Source organism: Bos indicus, chromosome 22 (assembly GCF_029378745.1).
Source record: "Bos indicus isolate NIAB-ARS_2022 breed Sahiwal x Tharparkar chromosome 22, NIAB-ARS_B.indTharparkar_mat_pri_1.0, whole genome shotgun sequence".
Classification (NCBI taxonomy): Eukaryota; Metazoa; Chordata; class Mammalia; order Artiodactyla; family Bovidae; genus Bos; species Bos indicus.
Window position 1 is genome coordinate 32263575 of NC_091781.1, and position 16994 is coordinate 32280568.

The 16994-nt window shown below is 39.3% G+C and overlaps 1 protein-coding gene across 6 annotated transcripts in view; it reads left to right on the plus strand.

Moving 5' to 3' along the window:
- FRMD4B (FERM domain containing 4B) overlaps positions 1–16367 on the plus strand; it is a 359361-nt gene extending 342994 nt beyond the window's left edge. For all 6 annotated transcript variants that reach the window (XM_019984894.2, XM_070776331.1, XM_019984892.2 and 3 more), the window contains 5 exons: positions 1107–1254; positions 4415–4534; positions 5519–6330; positions 10514–10646; positions 14622–16367. In XM_019984894.2, coding sequence (XP_019840453.2) covers positions 1107–1254; positions 4415–4534; positions 5519–6330; positions 10514–10646; positions 14622–14742 — 1334 coding nt within the window. In that variant the 3' untranslated portion in view covers positions 14743–16367. The remainder of the gene's footprint in view (positions 1–1106; positions 1255–4414; positions 4535–5518; positions 6331–10513; positions 10647–14621) is intronic.
- The last annotated feature ends 627 nt before the right edge of the window (positions 16368–16994 follow it).

Here is a 16994-nt window from a genome sequence, read left to right on the forward strand (position 1 = left end):
GAATCAAAGTACCATAACATGAGTAAATAGGTATCTTGATAAGGCTTTGTAAGGTTCTGCAGAATTTATTTTTTTAGCTTTTGAAGTAGCTATAGATTCACAGGCAGTTGCAAAGTAATAAAGAGTCATTCACCCAGCTTTGTCCAGTGGTGACATCTTATATATTTGGTGTCTGATAACAAAACCAGGAAATGAGTGTTGTGCAGGCTACACTACCAGGAAATAATGGAAACTTTGATTTTTCACTGTCTACTTATTCTGGATAAGTGGGAGTTTATTTTCCTTAGAAGCACATATTTTAGAAATTGTGTTACATGTTACTGTGTCGGTTTCCTAGAAATAGACCTTATCTATTTTACTGACCCATGTTCAACACATTTCATGATGGAATGGATTTCATATCAAGTGGTAGAATATTTCCTTATAATCCCTTCCTTGTGCTTAAGCAGGGGAGCTGGCTATCTGTTTGATGTGATTTAAAGAATTCAGAAGCCAATAAACCCTACTGCTTTATCTTCTTCCAAATGGAATGGTTTGTGAAAGTCTTCCATTTCAGAACTCTTCCTTTTAGCTGAGGTTTGGTCATGCTTGCCACTTCTCTTTGAAAATACAAATATCAGTGAGAGACATTAACAAGCCCCTAATGACTCATCATAAATCAGTTTCATCCCTGTCAGTGATAGGATGAGTCTTTGGTCAGCCAGGGAGGCCTAAGAATGTTAAAAGTAAAGCTCGGCAAAACTGATCCAGTCCAACTTTATAGGCCAACTTCCTCTTGGCCCTTTATACACTGAGATTTTTCTGTGGTATAACTCTTGTTAAGCATCACCCATTACACCTGAGAGATTTATGTGCTCAAAGTGGCTCCTATTGAGTTGACAGAAGTTGGGTCTGTCCCCACAAGAACATTCAGTAATTTCTATTTTCTATTGTGTAAAATATAAAAATACGTTTCCTGGAACTTACGCACTTTAAAAATTACATTCTTTGGAAGAACATTTTACTCACCAGACAGATCTTCCACTTTATTGGGGGGAGGGAGGTGTTGGCAAGGCATTTGTTTACTTTTTTATTTATCTAGTTATTCATTCATTCACTTATTGCAGCCAATGATACCTTCACTCTTGCTGGGCAGCGATCAAGTTCAGTACCTCATTCTCCAAGAATTCTTCCTCCCAAGTCTCTCGGTATTGAGAGAATCCATTTCAGAAAGTCATCCATCAATGAACAGTTTGTGGATACCAGACAGTCCAGGTAAGAAGACAGATCATCAAAGAGGTGACTGCCTCACCACTGTAAGATCTTTGCTCCAAAAGAGTCAACCTATTTTTGTGTTATCCTGTTTATTCTTTCAGAAAGGGTTATCTTATAAAATCAAGCGTAGAATCTAACCCAGTTATTTGTTGTTGGCAGCAAGTGGAAGTGTCTTTAAAGAGGTCTTTTAAAAAATATTTGGCTGTTTCCTTAAAGTCTGTTTGGTTTGTATTAAATAATAGAGGCATTAACTATAAATCTGAATTTGGATATAGTGTCAAAGTTCTGTTTCATCACCCAAGGTCTCAGGAACATTTAATACAACTCTACTAGGCAATAGAACTGACTTCTAATCTTTCAAAGGAAAATGGGACTCGAGTACATTTTTAATCTGTAACTTCTTCTCAGGTGTCTCAAGTAAATATTTTTGGGACAATAACTTTTTAAAAGATGAAAGACCAGTGATTCCCAGAATTTGGCTGCATGGATCACTACTAGGTTTTTTGTTTGTTTTTTTAAATTGGGTCCAAGATAGGATTACCAGCTTTTTACTTTGCCTAATTAGTATGTTCACACAGGTAGCACTGTGATTTCATGAAAATATGACACATATCCAAAATACAGTCATTGTTGTAGTAATAATAAGATGAACATTTGTTGAGCACTTAGTATGTGCCAGACACTGTTCCAAGTGTTTAACATATAATAACAAATTTAGTCGTAAGAAAATGCTCATTGTATTACTACCATCCTTAGCATTTACAGATAAGTACACTGAGGATAAGAAAGCATGAATCACTTGTTGGGTACATCAATTAGTAACTGTCAGAATTGGGATTTAAACCGACATAGCCTGACTGCAAAGCCTATGATGTGATTTTAGCCAACATGTTTTATTGCATCTCAGGAAAGATGGAAATTAGTCTCAAAATAAAAGAGGATTATTTAGATGAAATGATTTTTCATTTATGAAAAGAGAACCAACATTTTGTTATGTTTCTGATCTGTCAAAGACCAGTGAAAATCTTTATTTCATATTAGCCCCAATTTGTAGATTAGCATCTAAGAACTGTTGCCTTAAACAATAGAGATCCAGGTGTCTAGAGCTGTGGTGTCCAGTTCAATAAAAAGCAAATAAAATTTAAAATTCAGCTCTTCAGTCCTACCAGTTGCATTTCAAGTCCTGATAGGCACATGTGGCTGATGTCTGTGATGCTGAGCAGCACAGATAGGGCTCATGTCCATCACCGAAGAAAGTCCTGTCAGATAGCACTGGGCAGGTATGTTTATTATATCAGGGAAAACAAAGCTGTTTCAGCAAAAGGAATCATAACTGGGAAAATCATTATCTTAAGAACTTATTATGCCTCCATTCCCTATAGCTTCGCCCTGTAGATGTATTTGCTCTTTCATCCAGCAATTTCATTTCTAGGAATTTTTCCTCTTGAATTAACTACAGGATCCTTATCTCACAGCTTTGTTTATTCTAATGACAAATAAAAACAGCCCAAATGCTCAACTAGTGGATTAAGTAAATTACAGTCAGTATTTATGGTGGAATGCTGTACACTCTAAAATAACAATGTGACTGAATATTAAGCAACATAAAATGTTAGATCAAGTTGTGTTTTTTCCTTAAGTGGGTTTTGAAAGAGAATTTATAGTAAGATCTAATTTTTTGTTTTTAAAGGTATAAACACAGTAATTTTTTTTTAACTTTTTTGCCATGCTTTTGTAGTAAGTGAAGTGTAATCGAAGTTGTTTTTAATTAAAATAATTTCAAATTCTGTTCTCACTGTGCTGGGAAGTGGACAAAGCAATTTAAGAATGCTGTGAATGACTGTCTACTGGCCAAATTCAGCCTGTGACCTATTTTTGTATCTCCCATGAGCTAAGCATGGTTTTTAGAATTTTGAATAATTGGAAGGAAAATAAAAAACTAATATTTTTTGTGACAATCTTGTAACATAAAAATTATATGAAAGTTGAATTTCAGTATCCACAGTCAAATCTGATTGGCACACAACCACCTCCAGTCACATACATATTGTCTACACTGCTGTTTTACTTCAGGGGCAGAGCTGAATCATTGGGATAGCCTGCAAAGCCAAAAATACTTCCTATGAGACTTTTTACAGAAAAAGGACTTGCTACCCCTGCTCTCCTTGCTTTCAATCTATTTTATTGAGTACACTCTTTTTCAAAAGTCTTTTCGTTTTTTTCCTTCATATTTATGACTCAGAGTCAGATCACTTGTGCTTCCCCTAAGACTCATCTAAGATGCACCTGGATACTAAACCACAAAGACAGTTTTCCCAATTATCTCTTTATGTTCCCATTCCTTCCGCTTCCTGTTTCTTTCTTTTTTTGTTTTTTAACTGGAGTATAGTTGATTTACACTATTGTGTTTGTTTCAGGCATATAGCACAGTGATTCAGTTATACATATTATAATTATATATACAATTATTAGCAGTTATTCATATATATATATTTTAGATTCTTCCCCCTTATAGGTTCTTACAAAATATTGAGTATAGTTCCTTGTGCTATATAGTAGGTCCTTGTTGGGTATCTATTTTATTTTATGTTGGAGTATAGTTGATTAACAATGTTGTATTAGTTTCAATATATAAGTATACAATAAGTATACAATAAAGTGATTTAGTTATACACATACATATATCTGGGGTTTCCCTGGTGGCTCAGATGGTAAAGAATCTGCCTGCAGTGCAGGAGACACCAGAGACATGGATCCAATCCCTGGGTCGGAAGATCCCCTGAATAAGGAAATGGCAACCCACTCCAGTTTTCTTGCCTGGGAAATCCCATGGACAGAGAAGCCTGGCGAGCTACAGTTCATGGGGCTGCAGAGAGTGAGACATGAGTGGTGACTTAACACTTTTTCACTTTTCACACATGTATCTATTCTTTTTCAGATTCTTTTCCCATGTAGGTTATTGCAGAATATTGAGTAGAGTTCCCTGTGCTATACAGTAGGTCCTTGTTGATTATCTGTTTTATATATAGTGATGTATATCTGTTATTACCAAAATCCTAATTTATCTCTCCCCTTCAGTAAGTTTCTAAGCAGCTTATTACAAATTTGCCAGAAATGTTGGGAGGCTCATCATTTTCTGATTTCTTTCTTCCCATCACAGAGAAATGCTGTCCACACACAGCAGTCCTTACAAAACTCTGGAGAGGCGGCCCCAGGGAGGACGGAGCATGCCCACCACCCCGGTTCTCACCCGGAATGCCTACAGTAGCAGCCATTTGGAGTAAGAGAGCTTCATTCTAGCGGCTTTGTCTCCACTGACTTTTGCTCTAAGATTTTGTTTCACTTTGCTGTGTTTTTAATCACTTTCTGCAAGAGGACTTTATGGCTCTACATTTTCTATGCACTTAGCAGTTCAAATATATCAGCCAAGAAAATGTTCTTGAAAATATATCTTGCTTGGGTAGATACTGGATGTTTTGTGCCTTAATTCTTCCAACCAGACATTACTCTCTGTTATTCAGTGGTGTGGACAAAGATAACGACAACAGTGACATTTTGAAGTGTTTACTTGAAGGCTGTGCTGTTTTATATGTCCTATATTATTTAGTCCCCACAAGAAGTCTGATTGGAGATATTAGGTACTGTTTTTGTCCTCGTTTTATATTAAAGAGAGGGAGATTAGTTAAATATCTTGTCCATGTTCATACAGCTGGGAAGTGATGGAGCCATGAGTTAACCCAGAGATCTCCAGTAGCCTGGCCAGGCTTTGGCCCCCCCAACCCCCATCATCCACTCGATGGACCTGGTTTTGAGTGAACTCCGGGAGTTGGTGATGGACAGGGAGGCCTGGTGTGCTGCTGTTCACAGGGTCGTAGAGTTGGACACGACTGAGCGACTCAACTGAACTGAACCCCATGAATGCTGCCATCACCCTAGTCTATGTACCCTGCTATCCTGTTGGGAAAAAGGACCCTCCAAAGACATGTGGGTTTTTCTTAGGCCTTGATGCAGGTTGTCCATCATCGGTTTAGCCTCTCTATTTTCAAAGAGGAATATGGACTGCCCAATTGACAGAACCTGTTTCTTTTCTCATTTTGACCATGTGAACCCAGTGAATTCTGTTGTCGGTCAGCTTTGGAAACCTAAAAAAGTCCTATTGCAGATCAAGAGCTATCAACTCATTCGACATGATGTCCTTTTCCCTTATGTCAGTCCTCCTTTCCTTCTTTGTCCTCAGCAAGCTTGCCTCTCTTTCTTCTTTCAGACCTGAGCCTTCATCTCAGCACTGCCGCCAGCGGAGTGGAAGCCTCGAGTCTCAGTCTCACCTGCTCTCGGAGATGGACCACGAAAAGCCATTTTTCTCCCTCTCCAAATCCCAAAGAAGCAGCAGCACTGAAGTCCTGGATGACGGATCTTCCTACACCAGCCAGTCGAGCACGGAGTATTACTGCACCACGCCCGTGGCCGGCCCCTATTACACCACCCAGACGCTGGACACTCGCTCCCGGGGTCGCAGAAGGTCCAAGAAACAGAACGCCTCGACTTCCAATTCGGGAAGCATGCCCAACCTAGCACACAAGGATAGTCTGAGGAATGGCGTCCACCCCAAGAGTCAGGAGCAGCCTTCTTCCAGCTGCTACATTGCCGGGTACACGCCCTACGCGGAGTGTGACCTCTATTACGCCGGCGGCTACGTCTACGAGAACGACACGGAGGGACAGTACAGTGTGAATCCTTCCTACCGGTCGTCCGCCCACTACGGATACGACCGCCCAAGGGACTGCAGCAGGTCCTTTCACGAGGACGAGGTCGACCGGGTGCCCCATAATCCGTACGCCACACTCCGGCTGCCGCGGAAGGCTGCCGCCAAGTCAGAGCACATCACCAAAAACATCCACAAAGCCTTAGTGGCAGAGCACCTGCGAGGCTGGTACCAGCGGGCCTCTGGGCAGAAGGAGCAGGCCCACAGCGCACAGACTAGCTTTGACTCAGACAGGGGCTCGCAGAGAAGCCTGGGCTTTGCCGGGCTGCAGGTCCCCTGTTCTCCGAGCAGCCGTGCATCTTCCTACTCCTCAGGTAAGAATGGTACCCAGATTGCATCTTCCTCATGTGCCCCTGTTCCGGCCCCACCCCCACCCCAAACCACCCTCCTCAAGGGTGCATGAGAGCAGGACCCAAGGTCAGACAAGCGGTAGCCGTTGGGTGGAGAGGCAGATTCAAGTCTAACAAACCTTCCCTGGGTTGGGGGCTTTCGTGTATTTTTATCTTTTCTGGGTCTTCCACTAACAGGCACATCTCTCTAAAGTGTTCTGGGCATTGGGATTATCAAATACATGCTGCTGTATATAAAATAGATAACTAACAAGGGCCTACTGGATAGCAGAGGGAACACTGCTCCATATTTAATTAATAACCTATAAGGGAAAATATTCTGAGAAAGAAATAATAACACTAATAAATCTATATGAAAAGTGAAAGTGTTGGTCACTCAATCATGTCTGACTTTGCCACCCCATGGACTAGCTTCCCAGGCTACTCTATGGAATGCTCCAGGCAAGAATCCTGGAGTGGGTTGCCATTCCCTTCTCCAGGGGATCTGCCCAACCCAGGGACTGAAGCCGGGTCTCCTGCATTTTTTACTGTCTGAGCCACCAGGGAAGCCTGATGTGTGTGTGTGTGTATGTGTGCACTAAATTTCTGGGCTGTACCCCTGAAACTAACACAACATTGTAAATTAACTTTCCTTCAATAAATATATTTATGGCATAGAGATTTGGTATATTAAAAGAATAGCATAAACCCTTTAGGTAAGCAGAAAACCATCAGGATTATACATCCTTTCTTGATCACCATGAGGGACTGGGTCACCTAAAAGGCAGTTCATTCTGAATTCTCTGGTCCATGCATGAGACTTCTAAACCTCACTGGAGCTGGCATTTACTAAGCACTGTTCCTGGCACTGTTCTAAGTATTGTGCAGGTCTTGACTCAATTCAGTAATCATATATACTCCACTTTATGGCTGATCTAAGGGACTTTCAAAGATCATTTTGATTAAAGGCATTCTCTCCATGCGTTGACTTTGGTCCCTACCTCCACTGTTACTGCTGGAGACTTACCTGCAAACCTCCAGCTGTGCTAGGTACTTTAAGGAAAGAAATGGGGGCCTAAAAGGAGAGGCTGTTGAGCATTTCACTTCTTCAGCAAACGAGCAGGCATGTCCAAGATGCTGAGGAGCCGGTTTAGAGCCATTTCCTGGCCTGGATGAGTTCACGGTTTAGTTAGCAACCAGAGGAATGTATGAGTGTTAAGCAATGTTAAAGCTCTAAGAAACAGGAACTGTGTGAAAAAAACTGAGGTCGTGCATCTTGCCCCCCTCTCAAGCATGACACCTTAGTGAGACATAGCTCAGGGATTCTTGAATCACTGTGTGGTCATCAGTGAAAACTGTTCCTTTAAAAGTTTCCTAATGTTGACAAGAGGCATTTCCATGGAGATTTCTGTTTGGGTTCTAGTGTTCTGCTACTTGTGCGAGACTTTGGACTTTCCTGCTTATTACCACATCTAACATGAAAAGCCTCCTGTACTTACTTCTTATTTGTGGCTCTGATGTAGAGAAGGCCTTTCTTGCCCTTCAGGTTCAGGGTGTGACATGAGAAACTTGCAGAAACTAAAGAATGAGGGCTGAGACGCATGTGGATGGTCATCAGGGCACAGGGCTGGGGTAAATCTACCCCATCATCTCTTCAACCATCGAGGCCAGGGAGAAGCAGGTGTAACTCAGAAATTTCAACATTCCTGGCCTTTGGCTCAGGACTGGGGCAAAGGTGAGAATGGAGATAATACTTCCTGGTGTGAGCCTTGCTGATATGCAGCTCAATTTTGGCCCCATGGACCAAAAGGCATCACGTTTTTAAGGAATTAGGGGGATGGAGTCAGTGCTCTCAGAATTGCCTTTTGATATTTTCCTCATTCCTGTCTACATTTTATAGCTGCGGAAGTATGTTTCAACAAGCACGCATCATTCTCATGGAAAGAGAAGTTTCTGATGAATTGGCCGAATCAGTCAGGGGTTTTGTAATCCCTTCTAGCCACCTAAAGGCTCTCCGAGTTGACTCAGTTTTAGTAGTCAGGACAGCCACCATTTATTGGCGACTTAACACTGTGCCACCCGGCCTGCTCAGCACTTTATGTGTACTCTGCCACTAAGTGTATGCAACAATTCTGTGTGATGAGTGCTGTTGCTATGCTTATTATTATTATTACCCTAATCTTACAGATGAGGCACTTCTGGCTTAGAGTGCTTAAATGACCCTGCCCATAGGAATTCTATTACTGCTCTGATATCCCAACCACCACGCCTCACCGCCTGACTTAGAGTTATGAAACCTTCCTGGAAGTGGGACTTTTACATCCTGAGTCAAATCCTTGTGGCATCCAGGACTACGGATGAGTTTTGAAGTGTGTTAGTCTCACACTTACCACATGTGCTTTGTGGTTATAAAAGAGAGGAGGAGGTTGGCCACCAGGAACAGGAATCAGAGGAGAGCTGGAAGGCTCCAGGAGCAGGGTGGGGCTTTTGAGTCTTGGGTGACGTGCATGGCATTGTGCACAGAGGCATGGAGCAGGGCTCATTTTAGAGCTGTTGTTCAGTCGCCAAGTTGTGTCCAGCTCTTTGCAAACCCATGGACTGCATGCTTCCCTGTGCCTCACGATATTCTGGAGTTTGCCCAAGTTCATGTCCATTGAATTGGTGATACCATCTAACCTTCTCATAGTCTATCGCCCTCCTCTCCTTCTGCCTTAAATCTTACCTAGCATCAGGGTCTTTTCCAATGAGTCTGCTGTTTGCATCAGGTGGCCAAGGTATTGAGACAGGACAGCAAATGCCCAGCAATGGGGCATTCACTGGGTTTTGCTCCCGTATTATGCCATTGCTTTATTTTTTTATCTTGTTTTTTACCATTTTTAAAGAAAAAATTTTTAATTGAAGTGTAGTCGATTTACAGTGTTGTGTTAGTTTTAGGCATTTAGCAATGTTATTTAGTTATATATGCATATGTGTATTTATGCTTAGGAGGCCTGGCGTGCTGCGATTCATGGGGTAGCGAAGAGTCCGACACGACTGAGCGACTGATCTGATCTGATCTGATCTCTGATATGTGTATATATATTCAGATGCTTTGCCTATATAGGTTATTATCTAATATTGAATAGTTCCCTGTGCTATATATATATAATAAATCTTTGTTGTTTTTCTGTTTTACACACAGTAGTATATATATGTTATTCCCAGATTCCTATTTTATCCCTCACGCCCACCATTCACCCTTGGTAACCATAAGTTTGTCTTCTCTGTCTGTGAGTCTGTTTATTTTATAAGTAAGTTCATTTGTATTATTTTTTTAGATTCCACATATAAGTGATATCATATGATATTTGTCTTTATAATTTCACTTAGTATGATAATCTCTGGTTGCATCCATGTTGCTGTAAATAGCATTATTTCATTCCTTTTTATTTAGATCTTTGTCTTGTTCTAGATTAGTCCCTCAGAAGAACTAAATCTCTTCTTCCTGAAATCTTTCCTATACTATTTACCTTCCCCATACCTCAATCCCAAACATTTTTTAAAAGGCAAAAACGTGCCTTGATCCTACTGGTGGTCGATACCACCTTTGGGTGAAGAACCCACAAGTTTCAAGAAGTCAACGTATAGAATTGACTTGTATTGAATTGACAATGTACAGAATTGACAAGGTAAGACTTGTCGTCTTACCTTTACAATTGAAGCCTATCAGGCTATCCAGCCACCATAGCCTTACTGGGAGACTGGGAAAATACTTTTAGTATATGAAAACTGTTTTTTCTGGCTTGTCTTTTGGTTTTTTTTTATAGTGTATCTTTCAATTAACTTTACTCACATTTATAATAATAATAGCTACCATTTATTGCTAGGCACAGTGCTAAATATTTGCACTAACTAGCTTTTTTAATCCTGATACTGTCCTGTACAGAATATATTTATATTGTCCCCACTTTACAGATGAAGAAACTGAGGCTTAAAGAGGACAAACTGTTTGCCCAAGGTCACGTGGCCAGTAAGTGACCAAATTGGAATAGCAACTCTCTTGATTCCAAACACTGGTTTTTAAGATTGACTTCGCACGCAGCTGATTATAACATGCATATGAATGACCCAAACAGTTCTCACTTTGAATAGTCCCACTAATTTTGTCTCTTTTCATTTTTATTTCTAGTGTCTTCCACAAATGCTTCTGGGAACTGGAGGACCCAGATAACCTTAGGGCTATCCGAATACGAGATCCCGGCACATTCTTCCTACACCAGCTGCTATAGCAACATCTATAATCCTTTACCCTCTCCAGGCAGGTAAGAGAGCAGTGCTCAAAAATTTTATTACCCTTTTCCTGATTTAAAGAATTCAGGAATCCAGTTTTATTTTATGAACGCTAAGTAATCTAGCTCAAGGGTTGGCAGACTGTAGTCTAAAATCAGTTGCCACCTATGTTTATAAGTAAAGTTTTATTGGAAAACTAGACATGCTCATTCATTCACTTGTTGCCTATGGCTGTTTCTGTACTTAGAAGGGCAGAAGGGAGTAGTTGCAGCAGAGATCTTATGGCCAACAAAGCTAAAAATACCTAGCCCTTTAAGAAGAAGTTTGTTAATATTTAATCCCGCTCATTCAAATTTGACCCTCTTAGAATTCTGTACTTTAAGTTCTGTGTCTGAAGGGTTCTTTTTAATTGCTGTACTTGAAACTGTATTATTGATACACCCGTTTAAGACTCTCTTGGAACCTGGCAGGGAAAAATCTCTCTATGCCAGAAAACGCTGTTCATTCCTCCTAGACAGTTGGTGGGCTAGATTTCGAACATTTGCTGCCTTTTTGTGTCTGCCCCTGTGTTCATTAAGCAGCAGCAGACGCAGCCAGCTGTCCCGAGTGTCTCCTTTGTAAACATTTAGAGGGAATAGACAAGGGGAGTTTGTTAAAATGTGATTTTTAAAAAAGGTTGCAAACTCTGGATTATGTTTTTCAGTTCTTTGCATACATGGGAGGAATTAAAATTGAAGCTTTTGTTTTTCTCAATCACTTTCTCACAGAATAGAATCTGTACCCCTGGTGCTAAGAAGAAGTAAAGCACTTTCTAGTTTTGTTTTAAGAAAAGTTTAATTTTGCTTTCTTTAAGTCAGATTACTTCAGGCATAGGAGGCTTCCATAGACTGTAACTTTTAAAGGTGAATACTGGTGAGTTTGAGGTTACTTTCTTATTAAAGCACTCAGTGTTATAAGCAAATTGGAGATATTTAACCCCAAAAGACTTGTTTTTCTTCTCCATATTTAGCTAAAGTTTTTCTTGGCTTAAAATATCAGGCCAATTGTCTCAACTCAACAAAGGGTGTGCTCAAAATAGAATTTTAATGAAAATATACTTCAGAGGACATCAGATAGCTTGGAGTTCTGTAAATAATGCTTGTAAATGCATGAGGAGCAGGAAGACTTTGGCCCAAAATTTGAGCTGAATTTTTTCAATTCAGTTCTAATCACTTTGTATAATACATTTACAAGTAATTTTCCTCTTTGCATACTTTCACTTTTTGTTAACTGAATTAGAAACTATATAAAACAAACCATTCAGGGCATAAGACGGTTCTAATATCCTAAACACCACTTTTATTGGACTCAAGAAGTGTTAAACATTTTAAGAGAGTATCTATTTTTACAAAGTTCATCCACCTACTTCAGCCAGCCCAAGAGGGCCTGATAACAGCGTCTGGTGTCAGAAGGGGCATGATATACAGGAAATTAGAAACTATTTAAAGATCCCTAGTGTGTGTGTGCATGTACACAGAATATGAGCTCATTGTAGAAACTAGGAAAATAATAAAGGAATAAATAAGTAGGACATAATCTACCCATAATTCCACCATCTAGAGATATTAGCTAGTAACATTTCTGGCACATGTCCCCCATTTTTCTGTACTCATTTTTAACATGGTCTCATATATACAATTTTATATCCTTCATTATACATGAAATTCTACACCCCAATTTTTTACTTAATATCTCAACATGTATATTCCTTTAAAAAAAAATCTCTTTAAGCATTGTTTTATGTGACCAATATGGTATTCCACTCAGTAAATACTTTAAGTATTTATTTCACAATTCCCCATAGTTTGATTTTAAATGACTTCTAAATTTCCTTTCTTTTTTTTTAATTGTAAGTAATGCCTTTGAGAATCTTTGAGCCGAATATTTGTCTCAATTCCAGATTATTTCCTTAGGATATATTCCAGAAAGTTGGTTTAATGGATCAAATTGAAAAACATATTTTTTAAACCCCTGCTTTCTAGAAAGATTTGCCAACTTACCCTCCTATCACAGAGAGTTATGGAAATGCTTATTTCTACCCATTTGTTGGTTTAGGATTTTATTTTTATTATGAAACAGTCTGATCAATATAACTCGACCTATTAATAAGCCAAGTATGATAACAATCCTCCATAAAGCTTTAGAAATTTGCTCTAAAATCACATGCTTTTTATGACAATATAATTTTTAAATAACAGAAAAGTTGGGTTTCAAGATAAAGATAAAAGCTTTAGATCTGCCCTTAAAGATTTGAAATATTGAGTCATAGATGAGTTTGTTTTTTAAAATGAAGCATGTATTATGTATTTCCTGAGTGTCCAGAGCTTAATAATGTGATAGAAAGCTGCAAATTGATACCAATAATTTTTTTCCTTATATGATGTAGTACAACTGTCAGCAGCATAAACTTTCCAAAGTTAGAAATGTTGAAGTCTCTTATGCTACTAGTATGTGTCAAATTCTTGGCTCTGCTACTCCAAACTGTTTTAAAATGATTTTTTTTCTTTCACTTCCTGTTTTCCATTTCCTATCCCCTTCCTTATCAAACTCTATTACTAGGCAAAACCAAGGGCTTCTGTCCCGGAGAATGGTTGTGTCTCCAGAAATGAGATCAGTTATAAATTCTCTTTTAAGTGTAGCCAGCTGTAGTAAGTACAGTGCCTCCAGTCCGTGTGTTGCTTCTTGCATAGCAGGAGCTTTGCCTGTTCTGACTGATGTGTGAAGTTACAGATATCTGCCTTTGTTTTTGTATTACCAAAAAAAAAAAAAGAAAAACCCACTAAATACCTGGCTTTGCATAGTGTTTCTTTCCAAAGCGCTTTTCCAAAGGACTTTCTATTCACCTGTACTAAAGGACACTGAGATTTAAAATAAAAAGAAAACTACTAACTATCTAACCTATTCTAACCTCCTGTTACAGGAATGAGGTTTTGCTTATTGGAACAGTGTGTATAACAGGATGCCCTCATTTGGATGTATTTAATACCTTCCAAATGGGCCCGTGATCTTATGTGATGCTGTTTTAATTTACACCTGACCCATACACCCTAGGGATGTAAAATGTCCCAAGGTACCCTTGCCTCCCTTTAAATATATTCCTTTGTTTCCAAGAAAAACATCTAGTATATGTCTCTTAATTTGAAGAATGCTTAAAGGGTGACTGTCAAAAACACTTCAAAAATCGAAAATACTACTCTCACACAAACAGAAAATGAGCATATGTGAAAGATTTATTTAACTCCTTCATGAGAGAACTAACAGAATGGTAAAGCTATTCCCAGAGAATTCAAAAGACTGAATTCCACACACCAAAAGAGAGAGTACCGAGATAAGATTCCTGCAGTTGACACAAAAGCAGTTAATATCCTACTGGGCAATAAAACTATGACCATAATCTTTTTACTAGACAGGGGGTTAATGTGTATTTCTTCTGTACAGAACCCCCCCAAGTTAACATGTAACTTAATCTTGGTACTCATCCATGGTAAATGAAAGTTAGACAAGTCTGTCTCTTGGGAGTTTCCTGGCTGTCCAGTGGTTAAGAATCCACTCTGCAATGCAGTGGATGTGGGTTAAGATCCCACATACCATGAAGCAGCTAAACCCACCTACCACAAATACAGAAGCCCGCACGCTCTAGAGCCTGTATGCCACAACTGGAGAGTCCATGCCCACAGTGAAGGATCCTGCATGACGCACCTAAGACCCGATGCTGCCAGACGAATAAATAAATGTATATTTTTTTAAAAGTCTGTCTCTCAAGAGAAATATATACTCCTTGCATGGGCCTGTTAGACCATGTTCTGGTATGACATTGAAAAAAGCGCACAGTCATCCCTTGCCTTATTTTGGAGTTTTGAACTGTTTTCTTAACTGTGTTTTCTACTAATTTCTTTGAGTGTAGTAACCTTTGTACTCTGGGAACAAAAATAACCCCAAGGTGTAACTTTTCTGGTTTCCTTTCATAGACCGTACACAGAGACCGGTCAACTGGACGGTACAGATGGAAGCCGGCTGGAAGACAGCCTGGGGAGTAGTGAGCAGAGGCTCTTCTGGCACGAGGACTCCAAGCCTGGAACATTAGTCTGAACTGTGGGTGGGCCCCTTGACCGAGCACTGCGTTCTCACACTCGTGTGCCTTGCAAAATGTGTTCGTCTTCCTGGGAGGCCGTAGGATTTAGAAACCTGAAGGCATCTGAGGTGGAAAGGAGGACTCCATTGGCCCCAGAAGGGAATCACACACTAAGCCGCACAAAGCCCTTGAATGACATCCCGCCTGTCCAAGTCCAGATGCTCACCTAACAGAGCAAGGGCAAGGCCACGTGTGAACCTTGCCGAGGACTTGGCCTTTACCAAGAGCAAGCACTTTTAAGGGAACAAAAGTGGTTGAAGGCAGACCTCAAAACTGTGAAAAGTGCATGCAGGGTCTCCCAAAGGAAAGGAGGACAGGGGAAACTTCAGAGCACAATTCAGGATGCTGAGAGAAGGGAAGCTGCAAGCTGTTTAGTCACTGCTCACCATCGGAAAGTTTGAATTTGTGAGCTGACGAAGAATTACATACTGTGTCTACCCAGACATGAACAATTCTGCCAGTATTGGAAAATTACTTGAAGAGAAGCTGGATTTTCATGAAGTTCTGAATGAGTATAAATGTTTTTAGGCTGTTATCAAGAATGATGGTTTTCATAAGCACCACAAAATGGGTTCTGGAAAGACTTACGGCTGTATTATCCTGTAATATAACTATGGTAGCAGATTGGGGAAAATGAAGCAGCCCACTGAGTAACTGACAAACTCTGCCTGGAAATTTTCTAAGGTACAATATCATTGAGTTCCTTTTTTCCTTTCTATGCCAATGGCATGAGCTATATTCTTCAGGCTGGTAACTCTCCAACATGGCTGTCATTGCAATGGCAGACTTGCTATGGAAACTTTTTATAACCAAGAGTTTGGAAAAGTATTTTAAGGTGATACCGAAAGAACCTAACACAATATAAAGGAAAACAGCAACAACAAAAACAAAGACACAAAACCCACATCATTTTCTATGAATTATGTGCCTTAAAATTGTGAACATTTGAAAAATAAGCATATTGTCTGGATTCCCCAGGTAGTTCTAAGTCACCAAGTGACAAAAGCAAGATTACTCATTAAAAACAAAAACGAAACCCTCCAAGCTGCAGTAGATTTAATTATGAGGCTAAAACTACCTCATACTTTCCTTGGAAGAACTAATTTGCTATGGTTTATTGTAGGATGTTTTGGAGTTTTCGTTTTTTGTTTTTTTTTTTTAAGCAAATATTTCCATATTCTAGATGGATCTTTTTTGTCATCTTTACTCTGCTTCAGAATTCCACAGAAGGTGCTCCTTCCCCCTCTTTTATACAAGTTTCTTGTTCATATTGTGAATAGAGAAGTTTCTGAACAACTTTTTGGGGACATTTTCTATCTATATTCCAAAGCATGTAATATATACATAAAGGTGATTTGTTAAACTGGTCCTTAGTCATTTGTATCATTAAAAATGAAGTTTTGGGGGGGATATTTGGAAAACAAAAAGACATGCAAACAAATAACTTATTCCTTTTTCCATATTTGTATAGCCTTCTAGAAACAGAAATACCCTTTTGCGTATTCTTTTACTGTTCTGACTTTTTTAGACCTATTATTTTTTTTACATAGGTCAATAAATTGAAGGTGTGCTACTGAAAATGTTTATGTATCTTTCCATTTATGTTCAGGGCTCACACAAAGCAATTGAAATTGCTCTACTTCAAGTAATCAGGCTGGTGAAGATTGCAGATTTTTAGTGATATTATTACTATATTTTATGGGTTCCAAGATGGCCATTTTTTCATACTTACATCGTCAAAAATCAGGGTGCATCTTTTGACTACTAACATGTTATAGTTGAATTAGCAATTTTTTTTTCTTTCTTAGTGAGATATAAAATAGTACTGTGTCTTAGAATGGGTGAAATACAGTAGTTTATTGCCTCATGGAGGATAACCATTGCAAATTTTTAGGCTTCCTAATCTTATGAATGTTGTTTATTTGTAACAAGTCATTCTTTCTAGTTTTGCAGACTGGCAAACAGGTCTTTTACATTCAGGAATATATCTCTGTTATCTTTTAATCCTATGCAATGGGGCAAGGGGCGTGGGAAGTGAAATATAGGGAGATTAGTATTTCTGTACAAGTACTTTACATTGAAATAAGGTATCATTTATTTTCCTGTTAAAGAAATGATACGCTCAGAATTGCAGGTATACCTTGAAAAAAATAAAAACTCGACTCTCAACTACGAAAAGAAGATACAGAAATTGAAGACACAGTGGGTC